This window comes from Pocillopora verrucosa, chromosome 8, assembly GCF_036669915.1.
Source record: "Pocillopora verrucosa isolate sample1 chromosome 8, ASM3666991v2, whole genome shotgun sequence".
NCBI lineage: Eukaryota > Metazoa > Cnidaria > Anthozoa > Scleractinia > Pocilloporidae > Pocillopora > Pocillopora verrucosa.
The window spans coordinates 5,211,785-5,229,826 of NC_089319.1; the positions used below are offsets into that span (position 1 = coordinate 5,211,785).

The 18,042-nt window shown below is 37.0% G+C and overlaps 2 protein-coding genes across 6 annotated transcripts; both read right to left on the reverse strand.

Moving 5' to 3' along the window:
* Positions 1–12: 12 nt before the first annotated feature.
* Positions 13–3,838, reverse strand: LOC131797742 (cylicin-2). The gene is given in 4 exon segments (XM_059115421.2): positions 13–447; positions 868–971; positions 974–2,331; positions 3,687–3,838. Coding segments are annotated over 3 exon segments (1,764 nt in total). The 5' UTR covers positions 2,319–2,331; positions 3,687–3,838; the 3' UTR covers positions 13–132.
* A 1,777-nt stretch (positions 3,839–5,615) lies between these two features.
* Positions 5,616–18,011, reverse strand: LOC131797177 (arf-GAP with dual PH domain-containing protein 1-like). Of its 5 annotated transcripts, none has more exons than XM_066170749.1 (11): positions 17,876–18,011; positions 15,926–16,059; positions 11,376–11,467; positions 10,652–10,734; positions 10,325–10,437; positions 9,753–9,899; positions 9,136–9,219; positions 8,511–8,573; positions 8,028–8,096; positions 6,997–7,222; positions 5,616–6,452 (listed from the first exon to the last, which is right to left on the reverse strand). In XM_066170749.1, exons 1-11 carry the CDS (start codon positions 17,928–17,930, stop codon positions 6,349–6,351), a joined length of 1,170 nt encoding a protein of 389 aa, XP_066026846.1. In that variant the 5' UTR covers positions 17,931–18,011; the 3' UTR covers positions 5,616–6,348. The 5 variants fall into 5 exon arrangements, with proteins under 5 accessions (XP_066026846.1, XP_058970791.2, XP_058970785.2 ...); XM_059114808.2 differs by lacking the exon at positions 17,876–18,011 and adding an exon at positions 16,524–16,768 and having other exon boundaries at positions 5,616–6,018; XM_059114802.2 differs by lacking the exon at positions 17,876–18,011 and adding an exon at positions 16,524–16,768.
* Positions 18,012–18,042: the final 31 nt, after the last annotated feature.

The window sequence follows — 18,042 nt, forward strand, 5'->3', positions numbered from 1 at the left end:
TAAAGTGGACAATTTAGTTAATACATAGTTTTATTTGAAACAGAGTTTGCATATTACTCTTGACTACAAAAATTATATTTTATTCTTAGCTGATAGAAATCCATCTCTGAAATTACCTTTTTCAGAGCCATACTAATTTAACTTGACTGATTTAGAAGCAGTTTTGTCAATATAGAATAATTTGTTACTTGGGTCCTCATCCGGGTTATAACCAAGCCCCAGTCCCCTTCGATTCCTGCTGAAATTCATGGCCGACTCGTACTGCTGTTCCAGTCCCTTGGTAAGGGAATCTTCAGTAGCTTTAGTCATGCAATGGCGACTAGACTTTGAGCTTAGAGTAGTTCCAGATGGCTCAGTTGAGGGTTTATTCTTGTAGGCACCCATCAAGCGGAGAAATTTGTCCCTCCGTTCGTCACTTCCAAACTCAGTCCTACCCCACTGGCCAAGCTGTCGAAGAACAAAAAAACAAAAAACTAATTTGATGTTTTATGGTATAGGAAGCTTTCGGCTTCAGTTGTAAGAATTGACCTGTAATGGATAGAAAATCTTGCCATGCAATCTTATCTTAGGGCTTATCTTGCAGGGTTACATTGATTATTGCTGAGAAGTTAATTCTCCATTTCATTTACAGTGGCTATTCACCAACTGTGAATCTCTCTGAACCTTCCACCTCACCCTCCCTCAATTTCCTTTGCTCCAAGCAAAATGCCACACTTTTGGTCTCCCCAGGCCTTTCTCTCATATTAAGGCCCAGTCATCCTTTGAAGACAACATACAAGGTAATGTTTTTCAAACATGATATTTCATCTCAAAGAACTTCCCTTGCTTTTTGTTTTTAACCTGAAACATTGTCTTAATGTGATTTACCTGTGATGAAGATTTTTCATCTGATTTTCCAATTTCTTTTCCATTTCCTTGGTTAGTTTCAGAAGGGTCATCGTTTTCTTCACATTTGGCCTTTTTCTTTTTTTTTTCTTTTCCTCTAAATCTAATTCTTGTCCAACAGTTTCCTCATCTGAATGATTTCGTTTGGTCTTTCCTTCCACTTTAGTTTGAGAGTCTTGTTCTCTTTCTTCCTTCTCTGCCTTCTTTTTCTTAGCCTTGTGTCTTCCCTCCTTAACTTCAACATCATTGATTGTCCTTTTTTTCGTATTGCTTCTAGATTCCTCAACCATGTCCTCCATGTCTGAAGTTTCTTTAGCTTCATTTTCTTTCTTCTTTTTCTTTCGATCGCGTTTCAACTTTCTCTCGATATCCACATCATTGGTATCAAGTTTTGATTCTTCCTTTTCAAGATCCATTTCTACTGCCACTAATTTCTCCTTTTTTCGCTTAGGTTTTTTTCTTTCTTCAGTGTTATCCTCCTCTATGTTGCCTTTTGACCCTGCTTTTGAGCCTTCACTCACAAATTTTGTCTCAGCAATTCCCTCATTCTCTTTTGATTTCAACTTCTTCTTTTTCTTGTTTTTTCCTTCTTCCATTTCTTCAGCTTTATCACCCCTGTCTAAAAGGTGTTTTGACTCTTCAACTGAGATTTTGCAATCAACTTTTGTTTCTGAGATTTCTTCTTCTCCTTTTGATGTCTTTTTCTTTCTCTCATGGTTTCCTTCTTCCTTTTCATCAGTTTCATCATCTTCTTTAATGTGTTTTGACACTGAATCTAAGACTTTGCTTTCAGCTTTCATTTTTGAGCTATTCCCTTCTCCTTTTAATTTTTTCTTCTTTTCCTTGTGTCTTCTCTCTTCTCTTTCTTCACCTTTATCTTCCTCTGAGTTACCTATCAACATTGCATTTAAGACCTCGCTTTCAGCTCTTGCTTTGGAGACTTTCTCCTCCCCGTTAGCTTTCTTTTTCTTTTCCTTGCTTTTTCTCTCTTTCATTTCTTTACTTTTCTCTTTCTCAGTTATATGGTCTTTTGACTCCTCATCTGAGACTTTTTCCTTCTCTTTTGATTTCCTCTTCTTTTCCTTGTATTTTCTCTTTTCTATTTCTTCCTCTTTGCCTTCCTCTAAATTGCATTTTGACACTGTCCTTGAGCCTTCTCCTTCACCTTTTGTTTCGGAGATTTCCTCATCCTCTTTTGATTTCTTCTTCTTTTTCTTTTTTATTCCATCATCTCTTTCTTCAGTTTTATCTTCCTTTAAATTATGTTTTGATTCCTTCTTTGGTACTTCACCTTCAGCTTTCATTTCGGATATTTGGTCTTCCCCTTTCAATTTCCTCTTCTTTTTCTTAAGCTTCTTCTCCTCTCTCTCTCCTGGTTTGTCTTCATCTTCCTCTAGACACCTGCCTTCAGCTTTTATGGCCAGTTCACTCATGAGATTGCCACCCCTACAACAGAAAAAGTATAACAATCTTTCATCTTTGTGACAGGTCAAATATAGCAAACTCAAACCCAGAGAGCATGTTATTGCACAAGAAACTCAAAGAGTTTGTAGATAGTGGCTAGATACATGTAAAAGGTAGAGTCTCACAAGCCCAGCTTTTTCATATCTAGTTACCAGAGCTTATTTATTTTTCAAAACTAAAGCAACTAAGAAGAAAGCTATTCCCCCTCCCCTGATGGGATGATAGTCCATTGAAAGTTTCCCATTCCACCCTGTCCTTTCTTTTGGGTTACCTGTACTATTAGTGGGAGGATAGCAAACATTTTTCCTCTGGAGTGTACCAGATTAGCCTCTAACTTAAATCAAGGGATATGTGTTTATGATCATAAATTTACTTTTTTTTCGAACTGACACACCAATGGCAAACAGCTGTCTGTAGATTATACCTTGGACAATATCTACATGGGGCATTTATTTATTTTTTCAGTTCACTCTCACAGTTTCTCCTTCCCTCAAGGTGTATGAATTGGAACCAGCCAACTTTCCTGAAGACATGATGAAGCTCTGAGGGGTTATCATGTTTGCTCTTATAACCCCGTGTAGGTTTTTAACTTCTAGAGCCATCAAATGGAATGCAGTCGAAGGAGGGTCTCAATGGGGTTAATTGTTAGATGTAAAATGACCAAAAAAATCAGCCATCGAAAAACTTTTCTTTTAAACACAAAAGAAGGAAGTTAATCATTGAAGGTAAAATGGTCAAAATTTTAACCATTAACGGTAAAAGGTATCACCCCTCTGAGAACCTCTTGTAGAGGGGTCTAATCAGAGGGGGGACTATTGACAAGGAGAGAGGGAAGGCTTATTACAAAGGAGGGTTTGTTAAGGGGAATGGGGTTTCACTGAGGCAGAGCATTCATTCAATACCAATTCAGGGTAGCATCGCATCCTAAGGGAGTAAAGGTAATCCTAGTCGCTTCATACAACAGAGTCCTGGGTATGCTTTGATAAGGAAATAGGCCACTGGAGTCATACGACTAGTACATTTAATCGACAACATGAACTTATTATCACTGACAACAAATGAAGTAACCCGTGACCATTCCTTCCTTTGCAGTTGTTAAAGGCAATATCCTTAACGTTCAATTTTTTTTTCCGAAATTTTCTTACGGCAAGTAAGTAATAAGAAAGCGAGATTTTGTAATGACAGAAATGAAAAGCTTTAGATGCGGCGTGGAAGAGGACACGTGCTGAGAGTCACAAGCAAGTTTACAGACCTAATGTTGAACGAAGAGCCTTAAGTTTGAGGTACAGAAAAATCATCGATAAAAAATCCAATCATTTCAAAAGTGAGGAATTTACCTTGTAGAAAACTGAGCTGTGTTCCAACACAATCCTCTTTGAAAAACTGCACTGTTGTCACACGAGTTTCGAATGGGTTTATGAAGTGTAGAGAATGGGGACGAGGATGGTGAAACTTTCCCCTCCCCTGTAAGTAAGTAAATTGCTCGCTTTGTATAGTATACGGAAGGACTATGGGGCTGTGGATATTTTTTCTGAGATTGTTAATTCCTGATTACGGATCTTTTGATGTAAAGTGAGGTTGGGATGTCACACTCCATGCTCTGAATCCAATCCAGCTGACTACTGCTCGATACGATAATTTAGTTTGATAATGTAAATTGGCCACCGTAAGGAGTTACAAAGCCGACGTTTGAAGCGTCAGCCCTTCGTCAGGGCGAATATCATCCTTCTAGTTCTTTCACTCAAAAGTGGGTAACGTCAATCCAACAATCCGCTCAAAGCTTACTGTACATAAAGAAACCCTGTTCAAAACCATACCCAGTTGCACCATATGAAGAAGAGTTTCAACCCTTCCCCCTTCCCCCGACCGGGAAAAATATTTTTAACATGCCGTGCGTTGTAATACCAAATCCACAATAACCAATCAGAGTCGCGGAAATACAACAAAGAGCCAACAGCTGATTAGTTTTATTCTTTACAAACTGCTTGATAAGTAAGTACAGGTAAGTTTTATATAAATTTATCTTATATAAAGAATACTTATTATTACAATCAAGAATATACTAAAGAGTGCACGGCACTTTGCTACTGATAATCTAATTCAATTTCTTTTATCCTATTAATATCATTAGAGAATTATACTTAGTAATATAAGTTGAGTATCAAACTGATCCAAATAGCGATGCGATCCCTTCGCATTTGTTCAATTGCAAGAATTTTATTCAACACCAAGCATAAATGAAAAATAATATTTACACTGCTATCTGGATATCAAAAACTAAAATAAAGCATGTGTGTTTAAGAACAGAGTTGATCTTCGCCACTCTCTATAGTTCAGTCTTAAGAGGAGCCAGGGCTCATTCCCGACTAGCGGCTGTTTATCGAGCCCATGGAATCATACAGCAACACAGCGGTCAAACGTTCGGCATGCGCAATGAATAAATCGTAGCCAGCCGTGCGCTCATTTCCTGCGCAAAATCTTAAGGGAAAACAGAAAAATCCACATGTTCCAAGCAAAAAAATACCTGAAATGTTCGAATCTGTGAAAGGAAACTGCAGTAGCGAATTTGGGGGAAAGAAACCTTACGTCTTCTTGAACACAGAGTACATCTTATCAAGGGTTTTCTGTCGGTTTACCATCTTGTCTGAACTCTACCAAAAAAATTAATTATTAGCTGCCTGAAACCACCAAGCTGAGCCGAAATTCTAACTGCGTATTAGCAGTCTAAACGTCCGCAATAGCGCAGACTTTTGACCGCTGTGATTTCTACAGTAAGTGTGTAAAATAGCTGAAACTCGTCTAACCACGGGCTCACATCACAAACACCGCTGGGAATGAGTCCTTGCGCAGCCATCAAAATAACACTTACGTTACATTGCTGACGCTTATCTTCAGAATGACGAATTCTCACGAATAATAATGTAAATACATCTACAAGTATTATGATCATGATCTGTAAGCTATTAACCATTAATACTCTTTAATGGTTTTCAAGCAAATGTAGTTTTTGCAAAATACTCCTAATTAAAAAATGACGCATACTCAATATACAAGCAATGATTATGGATACCGAGAAACTGAGAACATTAACAAGACTCTTCCTTATGAAAAAATATAGCCTAAATAAATGCCTAATTTAGCCAAAAATAAAAATATCACATTCTTCTTTTTTCGAATAACTGCGCCCTTTCGCTTCCTTCAAAATCCCCCTATATTAATTTATCTGCGAGAGAGGTTTTCTATTCAGTGTCAAATAAATTATTCGATTTCGCGGTACGTATATTATTATTTTTACGAACTGTTTTTTTTTTTTGCTAGGCGCTTTTTCTTGGTGCTTTTTTCCGTTCTCAATGCCGGTTACACGTTTTAGCCGCGATTTCTGTCTGGTTTAAGCTGATTTGTTTTTATTGGATTGTGATTGGCCAGACGCCATCCTGGTTAACCTATGGCACTGATATAAAAAACCGCTGATCTCCATTAATAGGTACATAATTTTCATATAAATGTAGTCTTGGAACCTGCCACTACACTGCTTATTAAAGTAGTTTCAAGTCCAACAGCCTGTTTAAGGCGAATCCTCATCATGATTTTTGGACAATGACAGCCTTCGCAGTCCAACGAAGTTCCTTTTCTTGGAATCTCTCATTGCTTTGAGGGTGATTTTCATTTCTAAAATTAGACGACGTGAGTGTATGATTAATGTTGTCTGTATAGTCTATAGAAAGGAGCCTGATAGCAACCTCAGAGGGGGCAGGGAAATGGAAAAAAGAGGGACCCTGGAGACAATGTTAGACAATTCTCAATTTTCCTTTTTTTTTCTTGTTTTGTTTTGTTTTTTTAAAACATTAACCTAAACCACAGACGCCATCCTGGTTAATCTATGGCACTGATATAAAAAACCGCTGATCACCCTTATAAGTAGATAATTTTCCTATAAATGTAGTCTTGGAACCTGCCACTACACTGCTTACTAAAGTAGTTTCAAGTCCAACTGCCTGTTTAAGGCGAATCCTCATCCTGATTTTTGGACAATGACAGGCTTCGCAGTCTACTGAAGCTCTTTTTCTTGGAATCTTTCATTGCTTTGAGCGTGGTTTTCATTTCTAAAAATTAGATGACGTGAGTGTATGATTAAAGTTGTCAGTATAGTCTACAGGAAGGGGCCTGATAGCAACCTCAGAGGGGGTGAGGAGATGGAAAAAAGAGGGACCCTGGAGACAACGTTAAACAATTCTCAAATTTCCTTTTTTTTTCCGTAATTAGCACGCGTTTTATGAGGTTGTCCAATTACAGCATTCTGTTCGTGGAAACCTGTAGAGGGAGACATGTACTGAATAAACCGAATTCAACACGTTTGAAAATAGTGTCAACAAAATCAAGTCAAAGTCTTGCCTGTAAACTTCCTGAGAAAATAAATAAATCAGAAAAAAAAGTTTTTTTTTCCTTCCACGATCTGAGTAATATTCGTTTGATGTTTCTAAAAAAATTTGTCTTGATACAGGGCAGAGGAACCAACCTAAAACATATCCGTTTGTTAGCGTGCTAATGTCCTCTTAGGGAAATAACACCGCATAAAATCGAAGTCTTTAAGCTCCCTGCTACCTTACTTACTCGATCTATCGCAAAATACAAGAAAATTACTCCAACCTTCTTTGTCTTCATCCGTCATGGGTTGCGAAATGACTTTTGATAAACAGTCCATCCACATTCTTCTTTCATTTTCTGTATTCGCCATCATGACAAAATCCCGTTTAGGAGTTGTAAGAGTGAAGCAGTAGTCCTCGTCCTGATGCCTTCCTGACTTGACTCCCTCTTGGAGAGCAAAGCCTTCAGTGTTGGAGCCGATAATCAACTCGCCTTTGGTCAAAGCGTCCTGTTCAAAAAGTCACTATTTAGTTGAGGGAAAAGTCATTATTACTCGCCTGGGGTCGGGGGGGAGGGGGGTTGAAGGCCTTTTTGGGGATCACGTGATTTTTAGTGGGAATGGAGAGGATCACTCGCCGCCAACATAGTATTAAGGGGAATTATAAAACATTGACAGACAATCAACTGCCAATGTGGGAGGAATCACAAGAATATCCCAGAACCCCATGGGGGGATCTGGCAAATCCTCCGACCGGGCGATAAAGAAAGCCCGGTTTAGTCAACGTTGGAAGGGACGAAAAATCCTCCAAAGGACGTGATGTGATAAACTTTTAAGATAAACATCAGTTATTTTATCTGAAAGAATTGGACCTGCAAATATACGTAACGAATTTTGATAAACCACGCGAAAGAAATATTCCTCATGGATGGAATCAAGAAAAAGTTTAAGACCGAGTTTCGAAGACTTTAACCAGCCAATCAGAGCAAATGCAACTGTCTCGTTAACCAATCAGAACTCAGAGTAAATACAGGCAAACAAACGGTTATGAAATTTGAGAAAACGCAAGTTATTAAGTAGATCGCATAGAATCTACTAGCTTTGCATCTGATTGGCTGAGGTAGTGGCGCTAGTCTTCTACACAAAGTACAGTTTGCTGTAAAGCAATCCTATGTTAAACACAACAATGCAATCCCGGATTACTTGCCACTCATTTGGAAACCTCACCGGATACTTGGAAACCTCACCGGATACTTGGAAACCTCACCGGATACCTGGACACGTACTCTTATCATGTACTATTGGTTATACGTACCATTGGTTCTTCGAAGTACAGAAGTCTTCTGTCATCAAGCGAAAACCACCTTTTCTTCCACGGTTCATCCTAGTCGAATGTAACATAACGAAAAAAATTTTAAACGGATTCATTTGGCATCCATTTAGGTGTAATAAGCTCCGGCGGTCGTGAACGTTTACGGTCATTTTGCTGTTTATTCCTTGAGCAAAATGACTTGCGTTTGTGGCGAATCGACTTTCGATTTGGAGCAAAATGATGCGTAATTTGTTGGCGAATTAACTTCGACTTAATACCGAACTCAATCTCACCTAAATCGATCATTTTTTATTAAATTGGGATCGATATCAGCATCTGAGCAACTGCCCACCTACCCCTCCCCTAACCCAACAACAGTCAATTGATGACAAGTTAGGGTTAATTTTGGGTTAGGGGAGGGGTAGGTGGGCAGTTACCCAGATACTGATATTAATCCCAAAATTTAATGACTCGCTCCACTCTTACCCTTGGTCCTCTCTTAAACAAAAATCCTTGCATAATGAAGTCCCTGGTGAGTTCATTCTCTAACTAAAGAACAAAACAGAAATGAGACACATGACAGTTATTATTCAATCCACAGGTTCAAATAGGATTTACTTCAAATATTTAATTTGTAATCAGATTCCTTTACAGGTTCCACAATGGTCAAATTATCACAAAAAAACTGTTCTTCTTTTATCGCAACTATGTTTCATCAACCAAGAGTTTTTGGTTCGTTCCTTCTTGGCTTCTTAATAGTAGTGACTATGATGACAAAATTGTCAGCCTTAGAATCAGAAGAGGAGGTGGCGTGGCTGCGCGGTTAGGGTGCTAGACTTGTAATTTAGTGGTCCTCCACCCTGCCCCTCACTGGATTTGCTTTCTGTCATCACAAGTTCAACTCTTCAGCTGCGCTGTGTAAATAGCCAACTGGTCTGTCTCCTGCCAGTTGGGATTTTCAAGCACTTTATGTTTATTTGAGAAATTTTAAAGTGCTATTGGATAGCAATAGAAACAGCGTAATATAAATGAAGTATTACTGTCAGTATAATATTATAAATTATAGGTGTATGAAGGGTTTTTGAAAACCTTAACTAGTTGGTTACCTTACCTTTTCTTGGTCAACATCAGATTCATTGTATCCTAATAAATCAAGTTTTGCTTTCCTAATTGCCATGTACCATTGAACAACCTCCTAGAAAATTAAAAATAATTGTCAAAGTAAAAGAGAACATTATGCCAATACTCCTTACCTTTTTGCTCAATTACCACACCCCCAAATTTAATTACCACCCTCTCCCTACTTACTCTCCACAGTGCTGACCTGCATCATCTCAACCTCTTAAATTTAATACTGCTTTCTATTGCTCTATAATCACAAGGTTTGTACCCTTTTTCAGAAACAAATTTCAAAGACTTTTTCTATGACACAGATCAATTTTGCCAGGACTCCAAATTTCATCTTAAACCCATTCATTTCCAAGATTTCAAAATCAATTCTTCTTACTGTCTACATATATTTCTTAAATAATGTAAATTCTAAAAGCTTTACTGCTTGAGTTGAGCAGATTTCCATCACTTTCCAAGACCTGTAGTCTTTGTCCAGGACTTTCCAGTCCTGGAAAATGTCAGAATGAAATTACAGGACTTTCTAGGTCAGGATGCATACAAACCCTGTCATTATAAGTTTTAAATAATGGAAATAAACTTATGTTTTACAAAACATACCTGGCCATTTTCAGAGTACACAAAGTAATTCCTTGTTCGTCCTTTTGTAACATATGTTATCTGAAGACTATTTTCCTTGTTTGTTCTTTCTTCCGCGAAGGTGACGTTAATCTCAGTGATTTTCAAATTACTTTTTGGTTCCCTATCCTTAAAACAAATTTAGAGTGACAACATAATCACATATGAACTCATAAAGTAGTTTAACCCTTTAACTCCCAGAAGTGATCAACATAAAACTTCTCCCTACAATACCCATACATTCTTCAGCAAACAGGTAATGAGAATATTCAAACTTATCAGGTAGAAGCTGCTATCTTGATCTAGCACCAAGTTCTCATAACTAATTTACAAGGAAATGTGTAGCAGCTACAGGGGAGAATTAACAATCAGATCTTGGGAGTTAAAGGATTAATTACATAATTTCATTTAGCTACATTCCAAGACAACAATGTTATTGTCACATGTTGGTCAGAGTATCTCTTTCCATAAATTATGATAAAGATATCATGTTTTAGAGGCAATAGAAATTCTTGCCCAATTTTTCCCATTTCCAAGCATGACAACTTATATACCTGATCTCTAATGTAGTAAGCAAGTGAGTTGTCCGCTGCAGATAGAACAAAAAGTCTTAGGTTCCAACTGTTATCTTCTTTTCCTTTTTTTCTTAAATATCCTCTCAATGAGCCTGGAAACATAAATTACAATAAATCAATTAGTAAACATGAATTATCAATTTTGAAAATCAAAATCAGTAGGAGAAGAAAAAGTTCATTTAATTTACAAACCAAAGAAAAAATTACTAGCACAACAAAAGAGAGTGCACCAGTGTACAAGTTATTTGTACACACTCACAGACAGATTGATTTACAGGGTTTTCCAAAGCTAGCCTCTCACTGTACCTGTTAAATAACTTGGCTCTGGTGCACCATCAATAAACTCTGTTCGTTCATATTTTGCTCTTATCCACTGCTCCCTGAGCACACTATGATTTTCACAAAATTAAAAAAAAGGAAAATGAATGAGGAGAAGAAAAAGATGGGAAATCATTTCAAAATTTTCTATGCCATATCAGGTATAAATTAAGAACAAATAAACCATGCTGCTTGGCATTTTCTTTTGAAGTTAACAAAAAAATTCAAGTTGAAAAAGCAATGTTACATAAAGCATAAAACACAAATAGACTCCTACAACAGAATTGAGCTGTTCACAGTTATCAACACACTTTTATTGAATGCAAAAGTACTAGTAAGGCACCTCAAGTTGCAAATATCCTTCTTACAGGAAGACCCTTCAGGTTTAACACATAAATTCCCAATATTTGATTGTTAATTCTCTCCTCTAGCTGCTACACATTTCCTTGTAAATTAGTTATGAGAACTTGATGCTAGATCAAGATAGCAGCTTCTACCTGATAAGTTTGAGTGTTCTCATTGCCTGTTTGCTCAATAATATGGGGATATTATAGGAGGAAGTTACACGTTCATCACTTCTGGGAGTTAAGAGTTAACAATTTGAAAATCTTAAACAATTATCTGTTCACTCACTGTAGTATTAATGTAGCCCCAAGTATTGACAATAAAAAAAGTGTGTAATTCTTAACCATTGATTAAAAAGTGTACTTACTGTGCATCTGATGGCTTTGGTCGCCGATAGCAAAGAGGGACATTCTTGGCCCATACAGCATTCCCCTTAGCATTACCATGCTCTTCCATAAACTAAGAAGAAGAAAAGAAAAAAACAGGAGCAAGAAAAAAAGATTATTATAAGAAATTGTTGGACTTTGCAGCAAGGGTGTCAGGTCCACAGTTTATTTACCTGCTGTACAATATCTCTCTCCACTCAGTTCTACATGACAATGTCAGACAAATATCAACGTGATTCCAAGACTGCTTGATCGTTATTGAAACATTACTGGTGCTCTGACTGATAATATTTATAATTATTTGTAAACAGAATATTGTTAACTTAAAAAATGTCAGTACATAAAAAGTTGATCTGAAAGACATGCATCAATAAATGTATAAGAAAATAATTAAAATATTTTCTGATCTGCTGTATACTCGATAACAAGCTAACACATTTAAATTGCCTGGTTGTTCAGTTACTATTATGTCATTATTGAATTATTAAATCTGCTCCCTTTTATCTTATTTTCCAAACTGTCTTAGTTAACCCTTTAACCCCCATGAGTGACCAAGACAGAATTTCTCCTTACTATATTTATACTATATCATGAAGACAAGTGATGAGAATGAAGAAAAATATCAATTATGGGATTACTAATTAGTCCAATACCAAATTCTCCAGACTAACATGATGAGAATCATTTGGCAGACAGTAAAGAGAATTAATAATGAGATCTTGGGAGTTAAAGGTTTAGACAACAGTTGGCAGTCACTGTGTTGCAAAATTCTAAGGTCTTTTTCACTCCACTTAAATCCGTTGTGGTGATTTCCTTACATATAAAATACTAAATTACAGTTAAAATTTTTTGGGCATGTTGTTTGGTTGTTTGGTTGTTATTTTTGGTTTTAGTATCAGTCTGCAGACTTGCTTTGTTACAATAAATGCCTACCTGGTGATACCTAGTCTCCTATGGAGCCATTCTTTGGATGTCATGCAATGTTCCCTCCACAAGAATTGTGTGACATCCAAAGAATGAATGACTGAAAAGGAGACTAGGTGACACCAGGAAGTCAATTGAAAATTTCAGATGAAAAGCGATAAATTACTCCTACACCTGAAGATATATGAGGATTAACAAACCGTTGAAGATTTCTCCAATTTTTTTAACTGGGGGGTTGTATATAGTTACTTCAAGAATTAAAAATAGGAAAGTATTTGTCAAATAAATAATTGGCAGTCAGCTTAAGGGTTTCAAAAAAGAAAACATGAGGGGAATGTCAAATTTAGAACAAGTAGACTTACTAATAGTTTGACCCAGTAATATGAATATATTTCCTTTCAAATATCAATATTGATATTCCCCATGTTGTTATCAACACATTTACTAATGTGCTGACAAGGAGAATTTGCTTGACAAGTCAAGAGCTTCTTTAGTTTGTGATCATTTCCTTTATTCTCCCAACCATTATGTTTGATTCAGCCCAGATATTGTAAGGAGAAATTAGATGCCACTCACTCTTAGGGGTTATAGGGTTAAAAAATGATAAATGTCAAATATGTTCATATTTCATATTAAAATATTTTATGTAATTAGCTGGATCTTAGTTATGATCTATAAGAGGACATACACCTACATGATATCACCATAAACAACATTTTTTTCTTGTGTATCTTACAAAACAAATAATAATAATTAATAACTATAAAACGGGATTGAAAGTTTTTAAACCTTAAAAAATACTGAATCACAACAAACAATTAAAAAGCTATAAACAAATGTAGAATCCTCAGGAAACAGGCATTAGTAAATTATTTCTAGAAATATCTTTGTTACAATTATATCCTATAAATAGTATGTTAATTCTAAACTCTGCAGTCACTTAGCTCTAAGTTAAAATGAAAAAATATTTTTGCCGTTCAACTCTGGGCCTTTCTCTTTATCTTGATTAATTCTGATACGTATAATTTTTTAGATTTTCTACATATTTGTCCGTAGGACAAATGTCACAGTACAGCTTATACGATTATCTTTGTTTCCTGTTGACTTGTCGTGCCAGTCATAATATGGAATTTGAACACCACCGTTTTGTATTTATTTGTTGTTCGTAATAGCTGTTATATTGAATATTTATATCGGAAAACTCAATAAGATAATTATAGACGTCAATTGAACTGTAATCAATATGAATGGTCACGTTAATTTTGCATTGTAAACATTTCTGATAAATTACAGCTGAGCAAGGAAATGAATAGGAAACTCTTTGAAATATCTCATCACTGCTTATGCAATGGATGATTTTCCTGGCAGAGATAATTAAGGCGGAGTACAGCGAAAAAATCAAGGTGGTGACCTTGTTGATAAAGATTCGAACTGAGTATTTTCCAGGTTTTCGGCGTAAATCGTATGTATGTGTTAGTGTTGATTTCAGAAACTCATGGCTAAACCTGACAAAAAAATTGAATTAAGCCTTTTCATAATTTACTAATAAAGTCAAATGATCGGAGAAGATGGTTTAGAGCAGTGATATCTGAGAACACACGGGGTATTGTAAGATTTTAAGAGGAATCTTAGCGCTTTGACGTACTGAAAGTCGCACACACCACGACTAATATCGAGTTTACCTTCAATTTTTCATCGGTCCAAGTATCAAGCCTCAGACTCTTGACCACAGAGAGCTGAGGTCCTAAATTCCGATGAATTCCACTGCACGTGATACAAATGAACAGCCCTTTTGACGCCGATGACCATTCGGGATCTGCACGACAAAACATTACAGGAAGTTTCGAAGGGAATCAAACGAAAATTCATAATAAATTTTCAGAGTGGGCCCTCTGGCGAAGTAGAATGACGACCTTAGCTTAAAATTCTTACTTGGAGCTCCGCAATCCGCACATGTGTTGTTTGAAGGCTGTTTCATCAACTCTAATATCGCCACTCTGTTCTTTTCCGTCATTTTGAATGTAGCGAATCCATCGCGTACCAACAGGGGGTGGGGGAAGTACTCGCATCATTTCCTCTAGTACCGTAATTCATTCCCATTCTTTGCGCAACATTAAGTCATTTGAAACCACATGGAACCACATGAAACCCACATTTGGAAACGAGCAGAAACAAGCGGATAGGACTTCTACGTGCGAATATGGAAAAAATCGCTCGTAGAGATGGGATAATTTCGAATAGTTACGTTTTTGAAAGGTTTGTTTAAATATGAGGTTTAGTTCCGATAGTATAATGTTTTTACTATGTTGGTAAAATTAAACCATTGAGTGAATTCAAATAGCACAAATTCTTGAATGTTAGCTTAACTGCTATCGCCAGTTACCTCGTGAGTATTGCCATAAAAAGCTACACTGGTTATAACTTCCAAGTCAAAGTATACGTATAGTTAGAGACTAGTAGGTTTGGACCCTATGATTTTTCAATTTATAATGTACAACATCTTTCTTTTTAAAAGATTTAAGTATGAGCTTTTCAGGCTCATAAAGTTGAAGAAGAAAAATTTTCCACGTCGAAGAAGAACTTGCAAATTCAGGTAACTTAACAAAGCCGGATGTTCGTCAAGGAAATTACGGAAGATAAAGGGAAATCGTACTCCAGCAAGTTTTTCTTAACGAGAGTCACGAACGAGTTTTCCTTTGCGAGAATAAATAACGAGCATTATTTCTTAAGGAGCAAAATTGGCAAAGAAAATTAGCCGCAGACTTGAGTAAAAGCACTTTCAGGAAATAATGGTCAAGGTACAAAAAAACAGAGTATGTGGCAAGGAACTCGATCAGTATTTCCATTGTAATTTTCAGTCAATTTGCTATTAAAAGCCACTGAAAAATTATCCGTTTTTCTTTAGCTTTGCCAGCAGAGGGGAACTGGTTTTGGCAGTTACACCGCAGATGAACAAATTTCTCCACCATATGGGCGCCTTAAGGGCCTGAAAGATTCCGTTGCTTAGCGAATAGAGAAGCATTGTTTACTCTGTCATGACTTCAGCAGGAATGGTAGAAATCTGGTTCTCTGATGAAACGCGAAACAAGACCACGAAAGTTTGCAGTATTGCCCAAACTACGTCAATCGCTTAAACAAAACCACTTCCTTGACAGACAGATCTTTACAGACTACTAAACAAGGAAGTGTCATTGAAATGGGTTTTGTGTTGCTGTTCTGAGTGCGTGTACAATTTAAATGTAGATTTGGTGCTTACGTTAACTGTTATCCAGTTAGACTAATAGCTTATAAACCAACCCAAATGAAATTGAAATCCCTATTTATTGATATCGTGACCGTTGTCGCGTGACAAGGCTTCGTGCGTAACGAAAGAAAACATTGCATGTTCAATAGCGCGAATCGGCATCTTAGAGCGCGATTCCACAAATACATCTCATGAATATCATCAATCTGGATAATTTAGAAAGGCCTTTAGGATAAAAAAAAAAAACTACAACTTTCTCATTCGTGATTGTCAAGTAATCGCATGATGTGAAATACATCCAAGGCAAATACGTAGTTTGTCTCTACGGTGATTCAAATAGTTGAATAATGCGGTGAACATTACCTGTAGAGTTTCGTCATTCCAGTTTCCCAGATCAATAGATTTGATCCTTGAATTTGTACCTCCAAAACTAGTGTGGACTTGAGCACAGTTTTGGCATAAGAATAATCCTTTCTTCAGACAAGTGAACCTAGGATCTGTAATGGGAAACCATATATGCTAATTTCGAAGCTTAAGCTCATTAGGAAGTGTCACATCGGTTCATCCTTCAGAGTAATTCTTGGTCTGAGCCCTATGAGTTGATCAGTTTGTCAGTTCAAATGCGGGGCTTTATTTATCTTCCTGTTGGAGAGCTTATAAAACTCCTCTTATTACAAAAGCGAAATGGTGGTACCACGACGGAAAGAAACTGGCACCTCTAATTAACGACCTTAATTAGAGCACAGCTTTCGTCGAGGCACCGACGTTCAAAACAAATAGACATTTCGTCTGTTCGAAACCTTGCCGCCTTTTTCTAGGGCTTCGTTCACAACCTTCACAAGAATAGGGTTCTGCGCAGCTACCCACGGCAGTTAATTGCCATTTGTATGGATACATTAGTGAACTCGTTAATAACACTAGGGAACATCTAACCATATCTCACTTAACTTGACACTGTTACCTTGCTTGCTGCAGTCCGCACAGACATCATTTCCATTTTCCTGTTTTAGCGCCACTATAGCAGTTTTAGCCTTTTCATTTTGTCTCTTTATCGAGGACATTTTTTTTAAGCCTTTGCTTAGAGTAAACTTGCTGGCCAGTTAACTCATTGCTCAGTCATGCAAGGACGATAATTATATTCTAGCGAACCGAACATTTGTCCGTCAGATCATTCGTCGACAAATTATTTGCTTCGGGTCGACAACAACAGGCCAAAATCTCGTATCACGTGAGCTACGTGTCAAGTCTGTTTCAGTTAAAATCGCATTATCATAACGTTACAGGGAAAAAATGACACGGGCCCAAAAAGGAAGCTCGGAAGTCAAAACCGAAAAACGATCATAAATCTTTCGTGCACTTCAAAACTTTAATCTTCACGGAAGCGCATGCACCTCTCACATGATTCGTTAATTCACAGAGGGTCTTGCCTTGTGAGGTTAACTTTCGACACAGTTTCAGCTGGTAAAATAAACATTCCTCTTCGAACTTTCGAAAACGGAATACCCATGTACTTTGAAATATTAATTAAACTTTACTCAGTGAACCTTGAGAGCTATGAAAAAAACCATTTCTATTTGGTTTCTTCGATTAAAACGGATGTAAATAGCTTATTATTCATCATTTTCCCATTTTACTGAAAACGAAAATTTCGATTTATTATACGACTGAGAACTATCATTTCGAAAATTGGCACATTAGCCTTTCATCAGTAGAAAGGAACGTCAGTAATAAGTATACTTTTGCTTGCAGCGTGATTGTTTTTATTTTTTCAAGGTTGTCTCCTTGCGATACTTTCGGGAGTCCCGTGGAGTTCTTCAACACGGAAGTAAACAAAAAAAGCAGGGATTCCTTCCGGACATATTCATTGGAAAACGAGTGACGATCATGGTTCGAACCCTTTGCAAGGGTAATTTTCCTCTTCTGTGATTCTAATTTCAATTTCACAATTGCTTCAATAGTGTATCTAACCATTGCTAACTGCAATGATTTCTCCTTTACCAAAATATCTATTACGAATGTAGGAATACGGAGGGGGGAGGAGGGGGGGGCTATATCGAGAGATGATAAAAGGGTTACGCCATAGTGTTTTTAGTCTTTTCTCTGCGGGTACAAAAGTACAAAAAATAAAAAGATGACTACAAACCGAATAACTGAACAAAGATAGCTCAGGACGAAGAGGATTAAACTGGATTGCAAATGTGTATCAGTGATAAAGACACGGGCCTTCGAGCTCAGTAACTACGAATGCGAGTGTTGGTGATGCAATGGAAGGCAAAGTAACTAAGATCGACTTTGGTTTCCTTATTAACATACCGAGGAGAAACTCTGCTCTCATCAAGTGAATGACTTCTTCTCGTGTCGTCCCCATACATTTATGAACAGAATATTTCAGAAACTGGACAACAAGGCAATGTTCCTCTTTTTCAAAGTCCGCTAAGAACAGGGCTGTTGTAACCTTTAGGTATCCTTGCGCGCTTAAA